We start from the raw sequence: 18,579 nt of genomic DNA, 5'->3' as shown, positions 1-18,579 counted from the left end.
TCACTAGAAATTCATAATGACCAAATTGTGTTCTAAATACAGTCTTAAATATATCAGATTTATCTAATCTCACCTAATGATAACCAGATTTAAGATCTATTTTACTAAATATGGTAGAACCTTGTAGTTTATCCATAAGATCATCTACCCTAGGAATTGGATATCTATTCTTTACAATAATCTTATTTAGGGCACGATAATCAATGCACATACGATAAGTATTATTATTCTTCTTTACCAACAAAACAGGTGCGCCAAATGGAGAACTACTAGGTCTAATTAATCCTCTGTTTAATAATTCCTCAACTTGATTTTGAATTTCTTTATGTTCAATCTGGTTATGCCTATATGGTGCTTTACAGGGTGGTTGTGTACCAGGAATTAAATCTATTTTGTGGTCTTCAGGACGTGAAGGAGGTAGTCCAGGTGGTAGATCTTCAACAAAACAATGTTTAAATTGTGCAAGGAGTTCTTTAAGCCTAGGGTGCATATGTTTTTCTTTAGCTTGAAGTTCATTCACCCAAATTAGATAAGATTTACTACTTTTGCGTAATGCATGTTTAGCTTGAGTATGAGTAAGCAGTGGAAATTTATTAGATGCGTGCATACCATACAATGTAATGTGTTTTCCTTGAAAATGAATTTTAATTGAATGTGTGGAATAATCTATGTCAGGATTATGTTGATGACGCCAAGGCATACCTAGGATAATATCACTGGACTGTAATGGTACAACTAGAAAATTCCTTCTTTCAGTGTATTCACCAATTCGAATTTCTAAATCATGCACCTCTTGTGTTCCATTATACCTTGTGCCTAAGAATGCTGCTTTAATGTGATAATGCGTAGGAACAGTTTGTAATTTCAATTCTTTCACTAACTTTGCAGAAATAAAATCATATGTACTACCATCATCATGCAAAATAATCTTTTTTTTTCCATGCACTAAACATTTCATTGTCAACAAAGAATGTGGAGTTGGCATACCTGGTAAAGTATCCGAAGGAGTAGTAATGTCGTCCTCATCTTCCGTAAAGTCAAGCATTTCCTCATGTTCTTCATCTTCTATTGCTCCAAGATAATTGATATGGACAGGTGGCTTCTTCGATTGGCAATTGGCTACTAAATGTCCAGGTTGATGGCATTTGTAACAAACCATAGGCTTGGCTTTAGATACATCGTTTGCAATGGCAGGAAGTCTAGGAGTATTAGGATTTGGCTGTGAAGATGACTTAGGGTTTTGATTGGTATTTGATAGCAAAGGAGGTGGTTTTGTCCAAGACTTACGGAAAGATGATGAAGGAAATCGACTTTGATTGAATCTTCTAAAATTTGAATTGAATTACTTTGAACCATAGTTACCATTTACTTGAAATTTTTGTGGACCCTTGTCTCTTCCTCGAAGCTTGTCTTCAATGTCATGAGCTAAAGAAATTGCATCTTCAAGAGTTGCAGGCTTGAACATATTGACTTCAGCGTAGTAATGCCCAAGTAATCCAGACATAAACTTGTGCTTATGAGTCGCTTCAGGTACGTCTTCAAGCATGCGTAGTTGGAGTAAGGCATTCCAAAAGCATTCGGTGTACTGGGAAATAGGCTCACAATCTCTTTGCTGAAGAAGGTCCCATTACTTTATGGCTTTTTCATGGAATTGTGGAGGAAGGAAATTCTGCATAAACTTCTTCTTAAAACTCTCCCAGGTAGTGGGACAATCTATGCTCTTACGAACCACGGTCCACCAAAGAGATTCTCTATCCACTAAATGATTAGTGACACACTTGATTTTATCTTTTTCAACGTATGTCTCTTCATGAAAATAATCATCAAACTGACTGATAAATGCAAGAATAGTCTTTTCATCTCGAGTTCCATTGAAAGTACGGAATTTGAAATTTCTTTTACTTATCTTTGTTTCTTTGCCAATGGATTGAGCTTCGAGAGTCGCATCAATGGTTTGTTGGATAAGATCTTCGGGTTGTGGTCCATCTTTGTTGGTAGTCGATCGTTGTAAATTGGCCAATTGAACTTGCAAGGCTTGCCGAGCTCTTCGTTCTTCATCCAACTGCATCATAATTAAATCCAATTTTTGTTCCATCGTAGGTTCAGGAAGATCGCGTTCAGCCATTAAATCATCCATATTTTGTTCTGTCATCCTGTAAAAATTCAAAAGACCTCACACTCTCAAAATCCAATTAGCGGGATGAGCGTAGCTCAAAGTCGGGTGTACAAGGCTTATAGATTTTTGTTTGTCTTTCACGGTCTTCGACTTTTGCGGTTGCAGGATTTGAAATCTTCGTAAAATCTGCGTATGACCTTCTGCCTGTGCTGAAACTGGTTCAGCAAGTCTGCATATACGAACAGAGTCTTCCAGGGAACAGCTTTGCAGTTCAGTGCTTCTACGCAGGAACAATCCTTATGGGAGTTTTTGGCATAAGTCAGTTTTGATTTCTGGGAACTTGATTGACTTGCAGAGTAAGTAAATTTAGACTTGCAAAACTTGCAGGCTTTGAAGACTTGCATAACTTAGGAGATTAAGAAGCTTAGTAGCTTAATAAAATCTGCGTGATTATCGTGGACTTGAGGACGTCTGATGCCGTTTTGACGTCGTTTAGTGCATACTCTTGCCGTTTTTTGACGGATTTTATTCCTGAAGCTTTTTAAAGCTTCTAACTAAGCTTTTTACTAAAACTTTATTGACGTTGAAGTGAAACTTGGAGATATGGAAGCTTATCTCTTCTCTGTTGAAAAACAACTTGGAAGGAGAGATATTGACCTGGTCCTCCGCTTCCCAAGGCCGGTCCTTCGCGATCAGAGGCTGTAAACAGAGGTTCTTAACCGCCAGGAATCCACCCGTATGGACAGTTTGTGATGAAACTGAATGTAGAGCTCGATCATTCCAGGAGCTCCACCTTCGTGCAAGATGGATAGCGATTGGAAGCTCTCGATCTCAGCTTCGCTCTGATACCACTAGTGCACATATCGGATGCTATATGCTCGCGTAGTAAGTGCCAGAAGGTCCCCAAGAACAAAAGAACTCTAATTTTTGCACAAAACTCAAGGTAGAAAGCATGCATGATATGAACAAGAGACCAATTGGGTGCAATCTCCCCCCATGCCTTGTGTGAGCGCTCCACAAAGCATGTATTTTATGTATTAATCGTCTTCAAGCTCAAATAATAGCCCAAATTACAAAATAGCACGCTTTTGGCTTTTGAGTTTGCTTTAACACAAAATAAAAATAAAGCTAATGGGCGAGCGCCCAAAGAGTCAGGCATACCCAATATAATGTCCAAATACAAATATCATAATCGTGCACCCATGCGCATACAAAATAATAAATAAATATCTAACGCCTTAATAAATAGGCGTGACAAAATATAGGCGCCATGCCTAAGGTATGCACCCATCAAAATATAAGTGATAACTCGAATACACACTATCTTCCAATGCTTTCCTCCGCCACTGCTGCTATCTCTACACATCAACTGAAGCATTCACAATCGTTAGTAAAATAATATAATTAAGCCGACAAAAGTGAATACCTAGTAGTCTTCAGCTACATAAATAAATCAACTGGTTAGAAATCAATCCTAACCTTTATTTATCACGAGTGCGCACTCTAAACTTATAAACTTTTATTAATTTAATATGTATTTTGCGGAATCACTTGCTATGGAATCACCCATGTACACACTAAATTAATGAAATGCCCGAAAAGGATAGGCGTCCCCATCAACTTCTCGCACAAAGAATCCACTTTATGTATGAGCCCGGGTCAACAAAGTTTACGGAATCCACCGTAAAACCTCACGGAATCCACCATGAGATATGCCTCCTGGCATCAAGATTATTCAAAGGCAACATAGGTTGGTTGTATCTTTTGAGAATCTCTGCTACAATCTTCAGGCTCAAGGTGTGCCACTGGCCAATATTAAATGAAGATCATTGTAACTTCAATTATGCTTTTGCATGTCTTGGACATTGTGGATAAGTAATTCAATGCTTCTTCCAGCTGATTTTTGGCTCTTCATGCTATGTTTTATTGTTATAAGAAATTATTCCACGCTTTGTTTATAAGAAATGTTTCGAGCTGATGGGATGATATTTCATCAAGTTCAGTTGAAGGAATTTCTTGGAGATTTTATCTTTTGCAGTGATGTCGCTTATCCGAGTGATGTAGCTCCTTCTCCGTTGATGTTGTAATTCATGAGTGATGTAATTCCTTTGATGCCTATGAATAGGCTCTTGTAAGTTCAACTTTGTAATTTTATATTTTGAATATTAATATAACGGTAGGCCTATATAGAGCTGTGGGTTTTTTCCTTGAGCCCCCAAGGGTTTTTTCATCCATAGTAAGGGACCTTTATTTGAGCGGGGGTGTTAGCTATATATAGTCTGTCTATATATAGCGCTATATATAGTCTGTCTATATATAGCGCTATATATAGTCTGTCTATATATAGCACCCTAGGTCCCCTCTATATATTCCTATCATGTGTACTCAGTTGACACACTTCTGGGGTTCCACTTCCGGTGCCTCATATCTCTCTCTCCTCTCTTCCTTTCGTCTCTCGTATGCTGATACTGATTAATTCCGTACTACACATCGGCTCCAAAAAACATGTTTTAGTCTTGCAACTATATGAGAGAAGATAGCATCTATTATTTGTATAGTAACTAAATACTACTTTAGTCCTCTTATGACAATTTATTGCAGTAGCATAAAAATCCCTATTTGTTGTTCCAAATCCACTCAAATTTTGAATTTCAAGGATACTCGAATCATTTCCCTAGAGTTAGAGAGCTAGTTTCCTTCAATAGATGCATTCAAAAGAAAGTTTGAAGCTTCTCAATACCATGGAAAACATGCTGCTCTCTTTTACCCTATTATTCATTATCAATTTCAATCCATTAACATCACAATAAACTCATCTCTTGATGCCCAAGTACATCTAAAAGAATCTCATGTACCTCATGCCTCTATGTTATGTAAACAAGCATAAGTATTCATTTGTAGCATCTATATGGAAATACTATGCTAAAATTTTTATAACATTATATTTACTAATGTGCACCCTATTTTGGTTGTCCATATTAGCCCCAAAACATCCACAAGTCCTTCTCTTGAAGCCTCAAGTGCTAGGCTATGACTAGGGGTGAGTCTGAGAGTGCCTTCAAGCACAAAGCTTCATGAATCATGGTATTATAGATGTAGAAGAAGTAATTCTTCTAGAATGCCTTGTTTTTATATAGAGTTATACTTTATTTCAATCCACAAAAGCTTCTCTTTTCTCTTGCTTTAATGCTCTCCTCCTCTTCATTGTTTGCTGCCCAATAGTCTCCCTTCAATAGCGAGTTTGTTGGAGATATTATAGAAAAGAGATAGAGACCCTCTTTAGCCTACAAACTCTCAAGAAGATATAGGAAAATATGTGCCAATTTTCAGCCTCTTTGGTGACCATAACTTCCTCTCCTCAAAAGTCTCACTTTGCCCCCACTTACTCTTGTCCTTAGTCCCTACTTTGGACATCCTTTGAGCTTGCTCCATGGACATTGCTGAATACTTCTCATTTGCATGATTATGGGTAGCCCACAAACTCATCCCCTTTCACACTGTAGCTTGTCTTCAAACATATTTTTCTACTCTTGACCCTCCTATGATACTATCACTTACAGAAGCATAAGATCCAGACACATACAATAAACCCTTTGGCATTATATACTGGAAACAAGCACTTGCAAGAATGGAAGAACAAAAGGCTAACGTGATAGTGACTAAGAACATTGAAATCATGTGAAATGGTAATCCTCTTAAGTTTTATGTGAGTAGACATGCAACGCCACAACAATGCCCATTATTTTTCTTTATTGTTCAAAAAATGTGTCAATACAAGAACTGGTGGGTGTTATCCCTTGTAGTGACAACAAAATTCGGATCTAGTTGGACCAACCAATAATTCTAGGTACGTGTCATTTAATTGCTACTACACAACTACATAAAAAGTATTCCCTTTGTTGAGATATTGCAATTAAAGCATTTGAGAATCATTCATGTATGAATTTAAGTATCAAGAAGAATAGTGAAATAGCAAATGGAAGCTTGCATTAAATATCAATTGTGGAAATTCTTTTGGTATATTTGAATAATATTTCAAACTCTAAAACATCAAGTAATCATTATAGAATCTATTGATGCTAATATAATTGCATTCTCTATGTTATACAAAGGAGTGATGCATAGGTACATGGTAATAACACTTATAATGACCCTATAAAATGTATTATTGCCAATAGAATGGCATTCTCTAAGCTATACAAAGGAGTGATGTATAAGTATATGACAATAGTAGAGTTGCCATACTACAACAGGGCTTTATACCCTTAGCAACAAATCAATTGTGAAGTTTCTACAACTACAACTTGAGAACACCCCATTTTGCACAAGTTACAAATAGAAACTTTAATAGATTATATTGTGTTGGAAACATAGTCAAGCTCACTAGATGATAGGCATTTCTAAGAACTGACTGACATGACATCCTAGGTCACAATGGTTGGACTCTAAAAAGGAGAAGAATATTTACAATAGGAAGTTTGCATGCACTTGAGTTAACTTGCCTAGATATTATCTTAGGCAATATAGTATTTCTATTCCTCTTTCGATTTAGCCATAGTGTATATGATGGCAGAAGGCATCTTCTCTTAATGAATACAAGAAGAGATGTAATCAATACTCTTATATGCATATACGATGTATAAGCCATACATTTTGGTTCTATACCAAGTAAACTAAGCTATCATGATTGCAAATTGTATGACAACAACATCCATGAATAGAAATATTAACGATTACCAGTGAGTGTTGGGCCTTATGGCTAAGCCAAAAAAAAATTCTCATAACTCCAAAAGTGATGATAATTAAAAATAGAGACAATGTGAGAGAAAGAGAGAGAATAGATGAGAGAGGAGAAATAATTGTTTTTTTCAGTGAATCATTTTGACAAGTAATTATATAATTATATTTGTAGGATAAATGCACCCTTTGGCACCACAAGAGGTTTGTTCACATTGATGAATGCGGTGTGTCCTTTAACCTTCTAGCGAACATGTAAACCAAAATGCAAATGAGGAAATATCTAGGCAAGTACTTCATTACAACATATTACTTCCAATAATAGGGTTTTCATTACACAAAGATGAGATCTCAAGGGATTTAGCTACATGGTTGATCAAACGCATTCAACCTAGAAACCCCTTTAATACAAGATTTCACATTTTCTTCAAGCACTAAATGAGGTAGACATTGACAATATAACAAATGACTTGTCCACATATCCTAGCCAGTAATGAGCAATGAAATAGTAAATGAGGTAGACATTGACAATGTAACAAATGACTTGTCCACATATCCTAGCCAATAATGAACAATGAAATAGGACAGAAAATTTGAGAGGACTAGTCGTAGGAAAACAATTCCACATATGTCGTCAAGTGCGCTATGTTACAAATATTACTGGACAAAGAAAATGTAAATATAGATTTCCATTTCTATCAAGCCACAATCGAGAATCGACAACAAACCTTGAAACTCAAGTGAACATCCAAAACGATTCTCGATTGCCCCTACAAGAGCGACACTAGACACTAACTACTCCTGTCTTCTGTTATCTAAAATTAAGAGAGGTGAATACCAAATTTAGGGGGATCAAGAGAAGACGATCGATGGTGCTTGATACGAGCAGCGATGGGAAGGATGGACGCGTCGGGGGTAAGCAGTCGGGAGACACGAGGGGTGTCGGGCCCGAAGTTCGAGAGGCGAGCACCCCAATAGTGATTCATGCGCAGGAGGCTAGCGTTGGCAACGATGGTGTAACCCTTCCGCATTCGGAACATGTGAGGGTCGTGGCGGGTGACTCCCTCGCACAGGCTCGGCCGGAAAACAGCCTTCTGCCGGGAGGTGGACCCCATAGCCAAGCCCTCCGTCTGTCTCATGCGTCTCCGATACCTCTCGATCATCCAACTGTCGTCTTCTCCTTCCGTCAGATGTCCTTGTGGGTGCCCCCCGAAGATCATGCACTGTAGCAGCACCTGCGATAGCACGACGTCCTCCTCCTGTACTCCTGGTGCCTCATCCCACTGTCTTAGTAGCCGTTGCAGGAAGCAGCTGCCGCTCATAGCAGGGCTGAATGGATACTCGTCCACGTCCATCACCAGGGCCCACGTAGTCTCCCCCCGGTAATTCTCCAGGAAGTCCGCGTACGACTGGTCCTGTTCAAAGTGATAGCCCTTCTCCAACGTCGTTTCCTTCATCATCTGGTGGAATGGATGGTACGTCAGCAACCCTAACTCCACATAAGGCCATAGCTCGTCCTCCTGCAGCTCCTCCCTCGTGTGTCCGGTGTCGTACCAGTATATATGCTCCACCCCCGCGTAAAGCATATACTCAATCCACTGCTTGCACTCCCTCGCCGTTATGTGGAACAGATCCTCCTTGAACACTCGGTTGACTATCACCGCTGACAGGTAGTACTGCTCTGGCACGCCTGGTGCAGACTGGGTAGACGCCGCCTGTGCGCTAGCGTCGTCGAAGTCCGCGTCGAACTCGAGCTCTTCTGCGCGCCATTGACGATCGTCCATTTCTGACGCATTATGTTGCGCTTTGCAGTTGCTCCTCATGAGCCTGTGATTGCTGTCGTAGAGAAGCCATGGCGCTGCTCTATGGACACCATAATATCGGCCAGCTGGTCTCACAGGATTATTGGTGGGGGCGACTGGATCAGACGTGTGGTGCCTCCGGGCGACGAAGTATAAGGTGGTGGCTAAGAGGACTCCAGTCAGGAGAGTAATTAACGTGGCTAAGCAGCAGCGAGCTCTGGTGGACGTCAATAAATGATGTAGACGGTGTTGAACAGAATTCCTGCGTTTCATGATGGTATGTGGCAAAACCTGATCGTTTCTAATCGCGGGACATCCGTCTCATGGATCGCCTATCCACCCAAGCAAACTATGGCTAGCTGCCGCCCATTTTACATCTGCAGCAGTAACAAGAAGCCAATCGATGCAAGTGCCACGAGGTTATGCTTAGCGTGGTCGGTCAGTAAGAAAGTCGGACACACGAAACGTATGTAGAACAAATAATTACAGAACAAAACGCTATCATGTCTTTAAACTTTCAAAATGTCGATTAATAATTTTACATATAAAAGGGTACCATATAAAGGGGTTATTTATAAATTTAAAAGAGAAGAGTTGTGTTTTATTTTGTAAACTTTTATAGGTATGGGTATTTACAAATATATCTTAAACATATGAGAGCCAAAACCAATTCTTTCTCTCTCTCTCATACCTTAGAGACTGACAACATGCATTTCCATCTCCTTCCTCTCAATAACACCCTCTCTCTCTCTATCTTTCTCTTTCTCTTTTTCACCCCCAACTCTCTCTCTCTCTCTCTCTCTCTCTCTCTCTCTCTCTAACTAGCAACACACTAGTAGTTCTCTGTCCTTAACTTCTTTATATCACTACATTAAGCTTAAGCGATTATTGTTTATAATATTATCACAATGTTAGCGGTTGAATTACATATATACAACGATATCACACTCACGTATACATTCACATTCCCCTTCTCTTTATTTTTTGCATATATGTTAAATTATATCATGATATATTAGTACTTCAATTGTGCACACATAAGCAAATCCAGATACACGTACACTTACACATCTCTCTCTCTCTCTCTCTCTCTTTCTCTTTCTCTTTCTCTCTCTCACACATATATTGGGGTCCCACAACATGCATCTCCCTCTCCTCCTCCTTCCAAATAATAACCTCTCTCTTTTTCTTTGTCTTTTTCACCCCCAATTCTCTCATCTATCATCTCTCTCTCTCTCTCTCTCTCTCTCTCTCTCTCTCTCTCTCTAACAACGCATTAGTAGTTCTCTCTCCTTAACGTATTTACATCACTAGATCAAGCTTATGTGCTCATTTTTTATCATATAATCACAATGTTAGTGATTCAATTACGTATAGATAAGTGATATCACACTATATAGACATTCACATCCCCCCTCTCTCCCTTCTTTGCATATATTTTATATTTATATCTTGATATTTTAATGCTTCAATTATGCATATACAAGTAAACCACAAACACATCCACTTATGCTTACACATTCTTCTCTATCTTTCTCTTAGTCCCTCTCTTTCTTATTTGATTAGGCTTACATATAAATTGAATTTATGCATTCATTTAGAATAGACCCTTGCAAGCAATTACTTCACAATCTCTATAAAATATAGCTTTGTATTGTTTCATTACATGCAGATGTTATTTCTTTCAAGAATTTTTTATTTTACATTTCAAAAATAAAATATTTTAATATACTAATATATTTCACATTGTACTATATTAAATTATTATAAATAAATATACTAAATCAAAATGGATTTACAAGTTAGTGAACTACTATGCACAAAGACAATGAACATATTTATTGCAAACATTAATATCAATCCAGCTCCATTACTAGAGGGTGAAATGGGTGTTCTATAATAAGCTCCTGGACTCCCCTATGAAAACCTACTCGTTGAGTCAAGTAGAGAAGAATGTATTCCAAGAGGATTGTATCCATGGGATTTTCTTCAAATATAAATAGATATATAAAGGAGCTAGGTGGGTTACATTGCATCTTCTTTATGCTATCATCCACAAATAGTATCATTGTACGACTAAAGTATGGCCAATCAATATCATTAAATTTTTTTTGGAAACTATGGCTTCACCCTAACTCCCAAAGATTGAGTTATGAGAACAGACGTATCGATAGTATCACTTTCCTACGGTCAACCATAGTCTCTTTAGAAAAATACATAAAAGTGCCATATATTATAAAGAACACACGTGGATTTACTTACTAGGAATGTAGATCCTTATGTCTCTTGCATATTTTTTCTTTGATTATTTTAGGTCTAATGCCTTCTCATTAGAGGGGAATTCACATTTAGGTAGTCGAGGAAGATAGGACATCTCTAGTACACCTCCTTATTCCATTGCTGGTCAATCAAGTTATCCTTATATGTCAGCTACTCCTAATTCAAGTCCACGTAATCCTTGCATTTCCCTAGCAAAGTTTGCAACACCCCCTTCTCAAATTGCCCATACTTGAACCTGCCATTCATAGTTTTATTACATATAGAGAACACATTAACAAGATACCATTGCAAATATACTTCTATAGAAGGATACCAAGTTACACTTGTAGAAAAGTCTCCATGCTGCTGACTTGTACGACTTTTGAAACTCCTATTATTATCTCGTTTGAAATTCTATTTATCTCTTATGTGAAGTAAAAGGAAAAATCTTTATCCACTTAAATGTTGTAGTAGTTTCCTCATTAAAACAAGTGAGAGATATAGAGAGAGATTATGTGACTCATTTCACAAGTCCTCTCAAAGAAATGATGTAGGAGACTTATGAAAATTTTTTCCACCATGAGAAGGGGTTGCTAGTAATCCCCTTCTTGACGGGGTTGCCAATAATCCCCTCCTTAACATTAAAAAAATTCAAAGCAAATCACTTAATCTCTCTCTCTCTCTCTCTCTCTCTCTCTCTCTCTCTCTCTCTCTCTCTCTCTCTCTCTTGTCTCACTTTCTCCTTCTCTCATTTGTCTCTATCTCTCTGTCCCCCCTCTCTTTATATTTATATTTATTAATTAACTAAAAAATAAGAAGTAATTAAGTTATTAACTAAGCAATAAATTAATAAGTGCATGTGTGTATACACCTCTCTCTTTATGTGTATATGTATGTGTTATATATTTAAAATAATATTTGATGAGAGAGAAGAAATACAAAATAATTACTAGCTAAAACTATAATATTATATGTGTATCTATGATATGTTTTAGTATGATATAGAGTAGATTCAGACTTCGTGAATCAATGACATTGAAATTTTTGGATGTTATGAACAAAAAGGAGTCCTCTTTTTTGAAAAAAAAAATTCCTAACATAGAAAAACTAACAATTAACATAATATATAGTGGCTATCGTCTTTACATTGTGTCTTTGAATAAATAAACACATTATCAACATATTTAAAATATAATCAAAATGTGACTTTTTAGTCAGATTGTACTCACAAGTTGGAGAGAGAGAGAGTGTGTGTGTGTGTGTGTGTGTGTGCATGTGTGTGTGTGTGTGTTTGATAAACGTCCAAAGCTATTAAGGTAACAGAACCCCAAAGGTAGTATTGTAGTATTATAGGAGAGATTTGCTAGAATTGTTTTAAGCCACAGAGAGAGAGAGAGAGAGAGAGAGAGAGAGAGAGAGAGAGAGAGAGAGAGTATGTGTTTGTGTGTGTTGATAAAGAACCAAAGCTATTAACATATAGGAAAGGCCCAAATGTAGTATTGTAAGAGAAAGTTGCCAAAATTATTTAAAGCCACACACACACACACACACAGAGTGTGTGTGTGGATTTTGATAAAGGTTCAAAGCTATTAATATAGGAGAAGCCCAAAGGTCATATTGTGGCACTATAGGAGAGAGTTGCTAGAAATTTTATCTCACAAAGAGAGAGAGAGAGAGAGAGAGAGAGAGAGAGAGAGAGAGAGAGAGAGAGATTGTGTCCGTGTGTGTGCTAGAAATTTTTAAACCAAAAGGAGGCCCCAGTGCCTCCTTCTTTGGTTTTTAAAATTTCTAGCACTCTCTCTCCTATAATACTACCTTGGATCCTCTTCTATATCAATAGCCTTCAATCTTTATCCACACACACACACACACTCTCTCTCTCTCTCTCTCTCTCTCAATATAACAATACTATATTTGGGACTTTCCTACACATTAATAGCTTTGAATTTTTATCAAAACACACACACAGACACAATCTCTCTCTCTCTCTCTCTCTCTTGTGAGATAAAATTTCTAGCAACTCTCTCCTGTAGTGCCACAATATGACCTTTGGGCTTCTCCTATATTAATAGCTTTGAACCTTTATCAAAATCCACACACACACTCTTAAAAATTCAAAGCTATTAATGTGTAGGAAAGTCCCAAATATAGTATTGTAATATTGAGAGAGAGAGACAGAGAGAGAGAGTGTGTGTGTGTGTGTGGATAAAGATTGAAGGCTATTGATATAGAAGAGGATCTAAGGTAGTATTATAGGAGAGAGTGCTAGAAATTTTAAAAACCAAAGAAGGAGGCACTGGGGCCTCCTTTTGCTTTAAAAATTTCTAGCACTCTATTCTATAATACTACAATACTACGTTTGGGCCTCCTACATTAATTTAAAAAAGACACCTCTCTATACAAACTACTTTTCACATTTCTTTCTCTTCTCTCTTAAATATGAGTTTTTAAAAAACACCTCTCTCTTGTCTCTCATCAATAATTGTCTTCATCTCCTCTCTTTCTCTCTCTTATGCAAAAATGATTTTCGTCTCTCTAAAGAGAGAGAGAGAGAGAGAGAGAGAGAGAGTTAAGGTGATGGTGAATGTGGTGGTGGTGGTGGTGGTGGTGGTGGAAGTAGAAGTAAAGGTGGATACATCTAAGGCCTGGAATAGGTAAACTATGTGGAACAAGACTAGAGGGGTTACAAAAAAAGCCTCACTCAAAAACTCACTTCTTGCCCTTCCCCACCATATTGCTTCACATGTAGCAAAACAAGATGCCTTGTTCTCTACTTTGGTAGGGAGAGTATTTATGATAAAGTTATATTAAAGGTTGCAGTAGTTAGCAGACTTTAAAGCTAATAGATGTTAGTAGTACATTAATGAACTAACAAATATAGGAGTAGTCAAGACTATTTGGTATGGAATGTAGATGGAGAAAATGTTACAAGAAGCAGTGGGCTATATAAGGAAGGGATCAAAAGTGATCAAGGGTTGTGAGTGCACGTATAGTCCAAGAGTTCAAGGATCAAAGGGCTCTCATGCTTTGACGTTAGACAATTCACTCTTAACTAGTATCCTGAGTGCTCTCTATCAATAGATCCAATCTTGTATTACCCACAATCACCACATCTAGCAATTATATTGCCATTGACTTGTATCTTGTAGTCGCCTTGTATTCAAGATGATTTTGTGATCTTACACTAGTCATTCCCAAAGTTGTATGTAGCTACAACTTTCTATCTTTGATAAACGTATTGTTCTTATTTCAGTAATATATTTTGGATTGATCTTTTGAGTACACTTGGTATTTGATCTCATTGTTGTGACTCCACCTTGCTCTACATCTCAGATGCTAAATATCGAGTGTGATATTGGTGTCCACCTATGTTGGTTCTAAGTATATCTTCCCTCAATTTTTTGGTGGTAGTGCTTGGACCCGATTATACATGGCAACCACAATCATCATTTCTTTGCATGCTAAGCTAAATGCATGTGCATTCACATGGTTTACATGATGCAATTTGGGCTCTAGTATAATATACCCCCCCTTAAAAATTTTAATTTAATACAAAAAAATTTAACTCTCTCTCTCTCTCCCCACTGATAGCACGTGTCGGGGAGAGAGAGAGAGGGAGTGAAGTGAGTGATAGGGGGGTCATGCAGCCCCCCAGGTGGGAGGGGTGGCAGCCATACCACACTTCTCCCCCTCTTTAAAAGCGTAGCCCTCCCCCCTCCGTCTGGGACAGAAATAGTGCCCCCCTCCCCTGGTGATCACGCCGCCCTGCCCTCCCTTGTAGCCTACTACAGAGTAGCTCCGCCATCCATCTTCACGGCAGGCAGCAGCGCCCCCCCTGTGCCCCCCCCCCCCCCCCCCCGTGATCAAAGAGAGAGAGAGAGAGTGAGTGAGTGAGAAGAAGAGAAGGAGAAGAAAGGGAGAGAGAGAAGGAGAAGAAGAAGAGGGAGAGAGAGAGAGGGAGAAGAAGAGAAGAAGAAGAAGAGGGAGAGAGAGAGAGGGAGAAGAAGAGAAGAAGAAGAAGAAGAAGGGAGAGAGAGAGAGGGAGAAGAAGAGAAGAAGAAGAGAAGAAGAAGAAGAAGAAGAAGAAGAAGAAGAAGAAGGAGAGAGAGAAGGAGAAGAAGGGAAGAAGAAGAAGAGGGAGAGAGAGAGGAGAAGAAGAATAATAATAATAAGAGGGAGAGAGAGAAGGAGAAGAAGGGAAGAAGAAGAACAGGGAGAGAGAGAGAGGAGGTGTTTCACCCGCAAGACCCGGCTTAATTTTTCCTTAATCCATGACCACATCGATTCAAGTGTAAAGGCCGTGAGGATTGGTGGGAAGTTGCTAGACAATTTGCAAGAAATTCGTGCACATCTAATAGCTAACCCCGCACACGAAGGCCACTAGATTTCCATGAAAGATGGCACCCAAGAGGCACGCAACTAGCAACTCTGCAGGTGTTTCTACCCAAGGCGGAGGAGTGGCTGCTAACGGGGTTTCGATTGTTAAGAATCAGGTCCATGATCCCACACTCCTTGTCGATGAACTCAATATGTTAAATGATTACATAACCTTGTATGTACAGAGTTCATGAAATACGTATCGAATAAATTCATAGGGAATTTTTGCATTAGACACTCTCATAAAAATTGTTTCATTGCATTTTTTAAGAAGGTTCTCTTGAATTTAATAAAAAAGTCTAGTGCATGAGTTGCATGAATATTTGCAAACACGGGGTGATTTCATGGAAGTCAGCTGCACTAATGGAACGACTCAGTATTACCTTCATGTCCCAAATATATTAATTATGCTCCACCATGTATTGAATTGGAAATGGCATATCCTAGGGTCTCTCTTGAGATTGATAGTGAAATGCATAAAGTATCACAGTCATATTAGATACATGCAAGAAAATCTTCTACATGCATGGGAAAGATTCTCGCATAAACAAGCAACATGTTAAGTCGCATGCATTGAAAGGACCTTTGCATGTGTCGTACAAAACTATTGCTTGTGACTAGTATTTATCATGGGTTTCTTTCATACCTTAATTGCATGATCATGAAAAGATAACTGCATGGAAGGGTAGACATATCTTAAGGGTCTTTCTCTTGAATTGATTAGCGAAATCAAGTGATATGGTTGTCGCATCCATACTAGATGCATATGAAGGAACTATTGCATGCATGGGTAATATCAAGATTGCACGCATAGAAAGATTGCATGAAATTAATGTGCATTATAATGCTTGAATTCATGATTTGTTCATTGGCCTTGAAATTGTTGAGTAAAATCAATACTCGTCTTAATCAACGTAGTTAGACAAGCTCAAAGAAAGGGTTAGAAAGGGGCAAACATTAGTGCATGTGAGTACTATTGAAAAAGGGGGTTAAGATGAGGTATTCTTGTATCACCAAAAGTATCCTTGGTCAATTAGGGATCGAAGGAAAGATCACATAGATACTTCAAGGGATCTAGGAGATAACCAGCAAGTTAACCAACTAAGGACAATGGGGTTGTCCATGACCTATTTTTACCAAGAGACCTAAGGTAAGGATAATTAGGGTCGGCAAGGTACAAACCCTAACCCGAAGATAAAGGGAAAACAAGCAACCTAGCTTACCAAGCCCTTGGGATCTCACCAAGTCGCGAGCGATCCAGGATTGAATGCTGGGAGCATTCAGAAAGAAGGAATTCACACCTTAGCAGTTGGTCATACAAATGACCTCTGAAATGATCGTGATTGTACACTTAGGTACATTGTTGAACTTCTTTGCTGAAGGAACTAACTCAAGGCAAAACACTCAATGCTTCAGGTTAAAAGCCTGGAGGGAGAGGCAGGTTCAGTTACCTCCGACTGTCTGCCTGGCCCTATCCAAGGGGGTTCTTAGCCACGTCGGGTATATGGACCTAACCCACCGCAAGAGGTCTCTCCGTGGGTGCTGTTTGGAGCGGGAGGACGCTTGGGTGCCAGGGGAGCTCTGGCTATAAATTCCTTGCCTATGGATCCCGCAGAAGAGGCCGACGTGACTCGAGATGGGATCTGGAGGCCCGTGTACTAGTCTATGGGCGGAAACTTGGAGCAGCAATCCTGTTGATTGCTTGGATAGCCTTCAAGCAGGATACTTGATGTACTCCGGGATTATGATAAATAAAGATCAGATATTTGAAAAAGGAGCTTCCTTGACATTGTTTTTGTGTCAGTGCCTAAGTTAGGTGAATGAACATGTGTTTAAGTTGATTAATTAAGGAAGCTTCCTTTGCATGTCAAACATAATGTGGTAGGTAATTAGATAACTAAGCAAACCAAGGAAAGTACGGTGGATGTGACTTGGGTCCGTCCTATGGAAGGGTGGTCCCGATTAGCTGGGAACTTTTCTCAAAAGACGTGAAAACGATACTTTGAAGACCCTAGAGTTAGTAGAGTTAGAACCTCGATTTATGTTGTTTTAGGGGAAAGGAATGGGACTATGCCTTATGGCAGAGAGGTTGAGCTTCGCATCCCTCTCATTTCCCATTCTCCATGAACCAAGTGCAGCATAAATCCTCTTCGACTCTGTTGTTCCTATGCAAAGTGGTTCATCTGGAGCTCGATGCTAGCTACTTCCTAGAGGCCTTGCTGATAGGAAAGGAACCCTGACTTCAGGTCGATCCTAAGTGGGAATGGCTGGACACTTCCGCTCGGAGCAGACTCGAGAAGACGTAGATCGCAAACCCAGTGACATTCCTTGCAACAACTGCTAGGCGGCACATTCTAGACTCTCTTCCCGATGGGCTACTAAGACGTGTCCCACAAGCGGACGAGCAGACACGTTACATCTAGGCCATGTATGATGGTCCATATATAGAAGGCACCAAATGATACCACCTCTTGAGGATTTTTTGATAAGATAGCAGTAGTTAGTGTACTTTAAAGCTAGAAGATACCATCAATGCATTAATTAGTTGAAAGGTGAAGGAGAATTGAATACTATCTGGCACAAAACATGGACACAAAGATTTTCATAATAGGCAACAGTCTATATAAGGAAGGAAGCGAAAGTGATCAAGGGTTGCAAATGAATATATATCCGAAGAGTTCAAGGATCAAAGGGATCTCACGCTTCATTGTTAGACCCTTCTCAAGTCCCTTTGATCAATCTCTCTTGATTGGCATCATGAGTACTCTCTATTAGCAGAGCCAATATTGTATTATCTAGATTCACCACATCTGGTAGTAGTACCATCAATGGCTTATATATTGTAGTAGTCTTGTATTCATGATAGTTTTGTGATCCTGTAGTAGCCATTCCCAAAGTTTTGTGTTGCTATCATTTTCTATCTCTGATAGATGTATTGTTCTTATTTCAAGAGTATATTCTGGATTGATCTTTTGAGTGCATTTAGTATTTCATCTCATTATTGTGATTATCTCTATCTCTACACCCTAGACACTACATATCTAGTTTGATATGACTGTCCATTGTATTGGTTTTGAGTACATCCATCCTCTATTGTGTGATAGTAGTGCTCAAATCCAATTATACATGTGTGGGTTTGAGTACACCATGCATGCTAGTATCAAAGGAAATGTAGTTAGCATCCTTTAAAGCTAGGATCTACCATTCACATATTAATGAGATAATGGATGCAAGAGCAACAAAGACTATGTAGCATGGCACATGGGCAGTGAGAATGTCACAACTAGC

The 18,579-nt window shown here is 38.8% G+C and overlaps 1 protein-coding gene across 1 annotated transcript; it reads right to left on the bottom strand.

The window, feature by feature from the left end:
- Positions 1-7,674: 7,674 nt before the first annotated feature.
- LOC148018892 (uncharacterized) lies at positions 7,675-9,160 on the bottom strand. Its single transcript, XM_087701278.1, has 4 exons — positions 9,143-9,160; positions 8,942-8,987; positions 8,657-8,714; positions 7,675-8,575 (listed from the first exon to the last, which is right to left on the bottom strand). Exons 1-4 carry the CDS (start codon positions 9,158-9,160, stop codon positions 7,675-7,677), a joined length of 1,023 nt encoding a protein of 340 aa, XP_087557404.1.
- Between the last annotated feature and the right edge of the window lie 9,419 nt (positions 9,161-18,579).

Source organism: Lygodium microphyllum, chromosome 20, assembly GCF_053477565.2.
Source record: "Lygodium microphyllum isolate KBCC chromosome 20, Lygodium_microphyllum_v1.1.10, whole genome shotgun sequence".
Taxonomy (NCBI): Eukaryota; Viridiplantae; Streptophyta; class Polypodiopsida; order Schizaeales; family Lygodiaceae; genus Lygodium; species Lygodium microphyllum.
The sequence above is the reverse complement of the archived record's forward strand: the minus strand, read 5'-3'. Positions and strand labels throughout refer to the sequence as shown.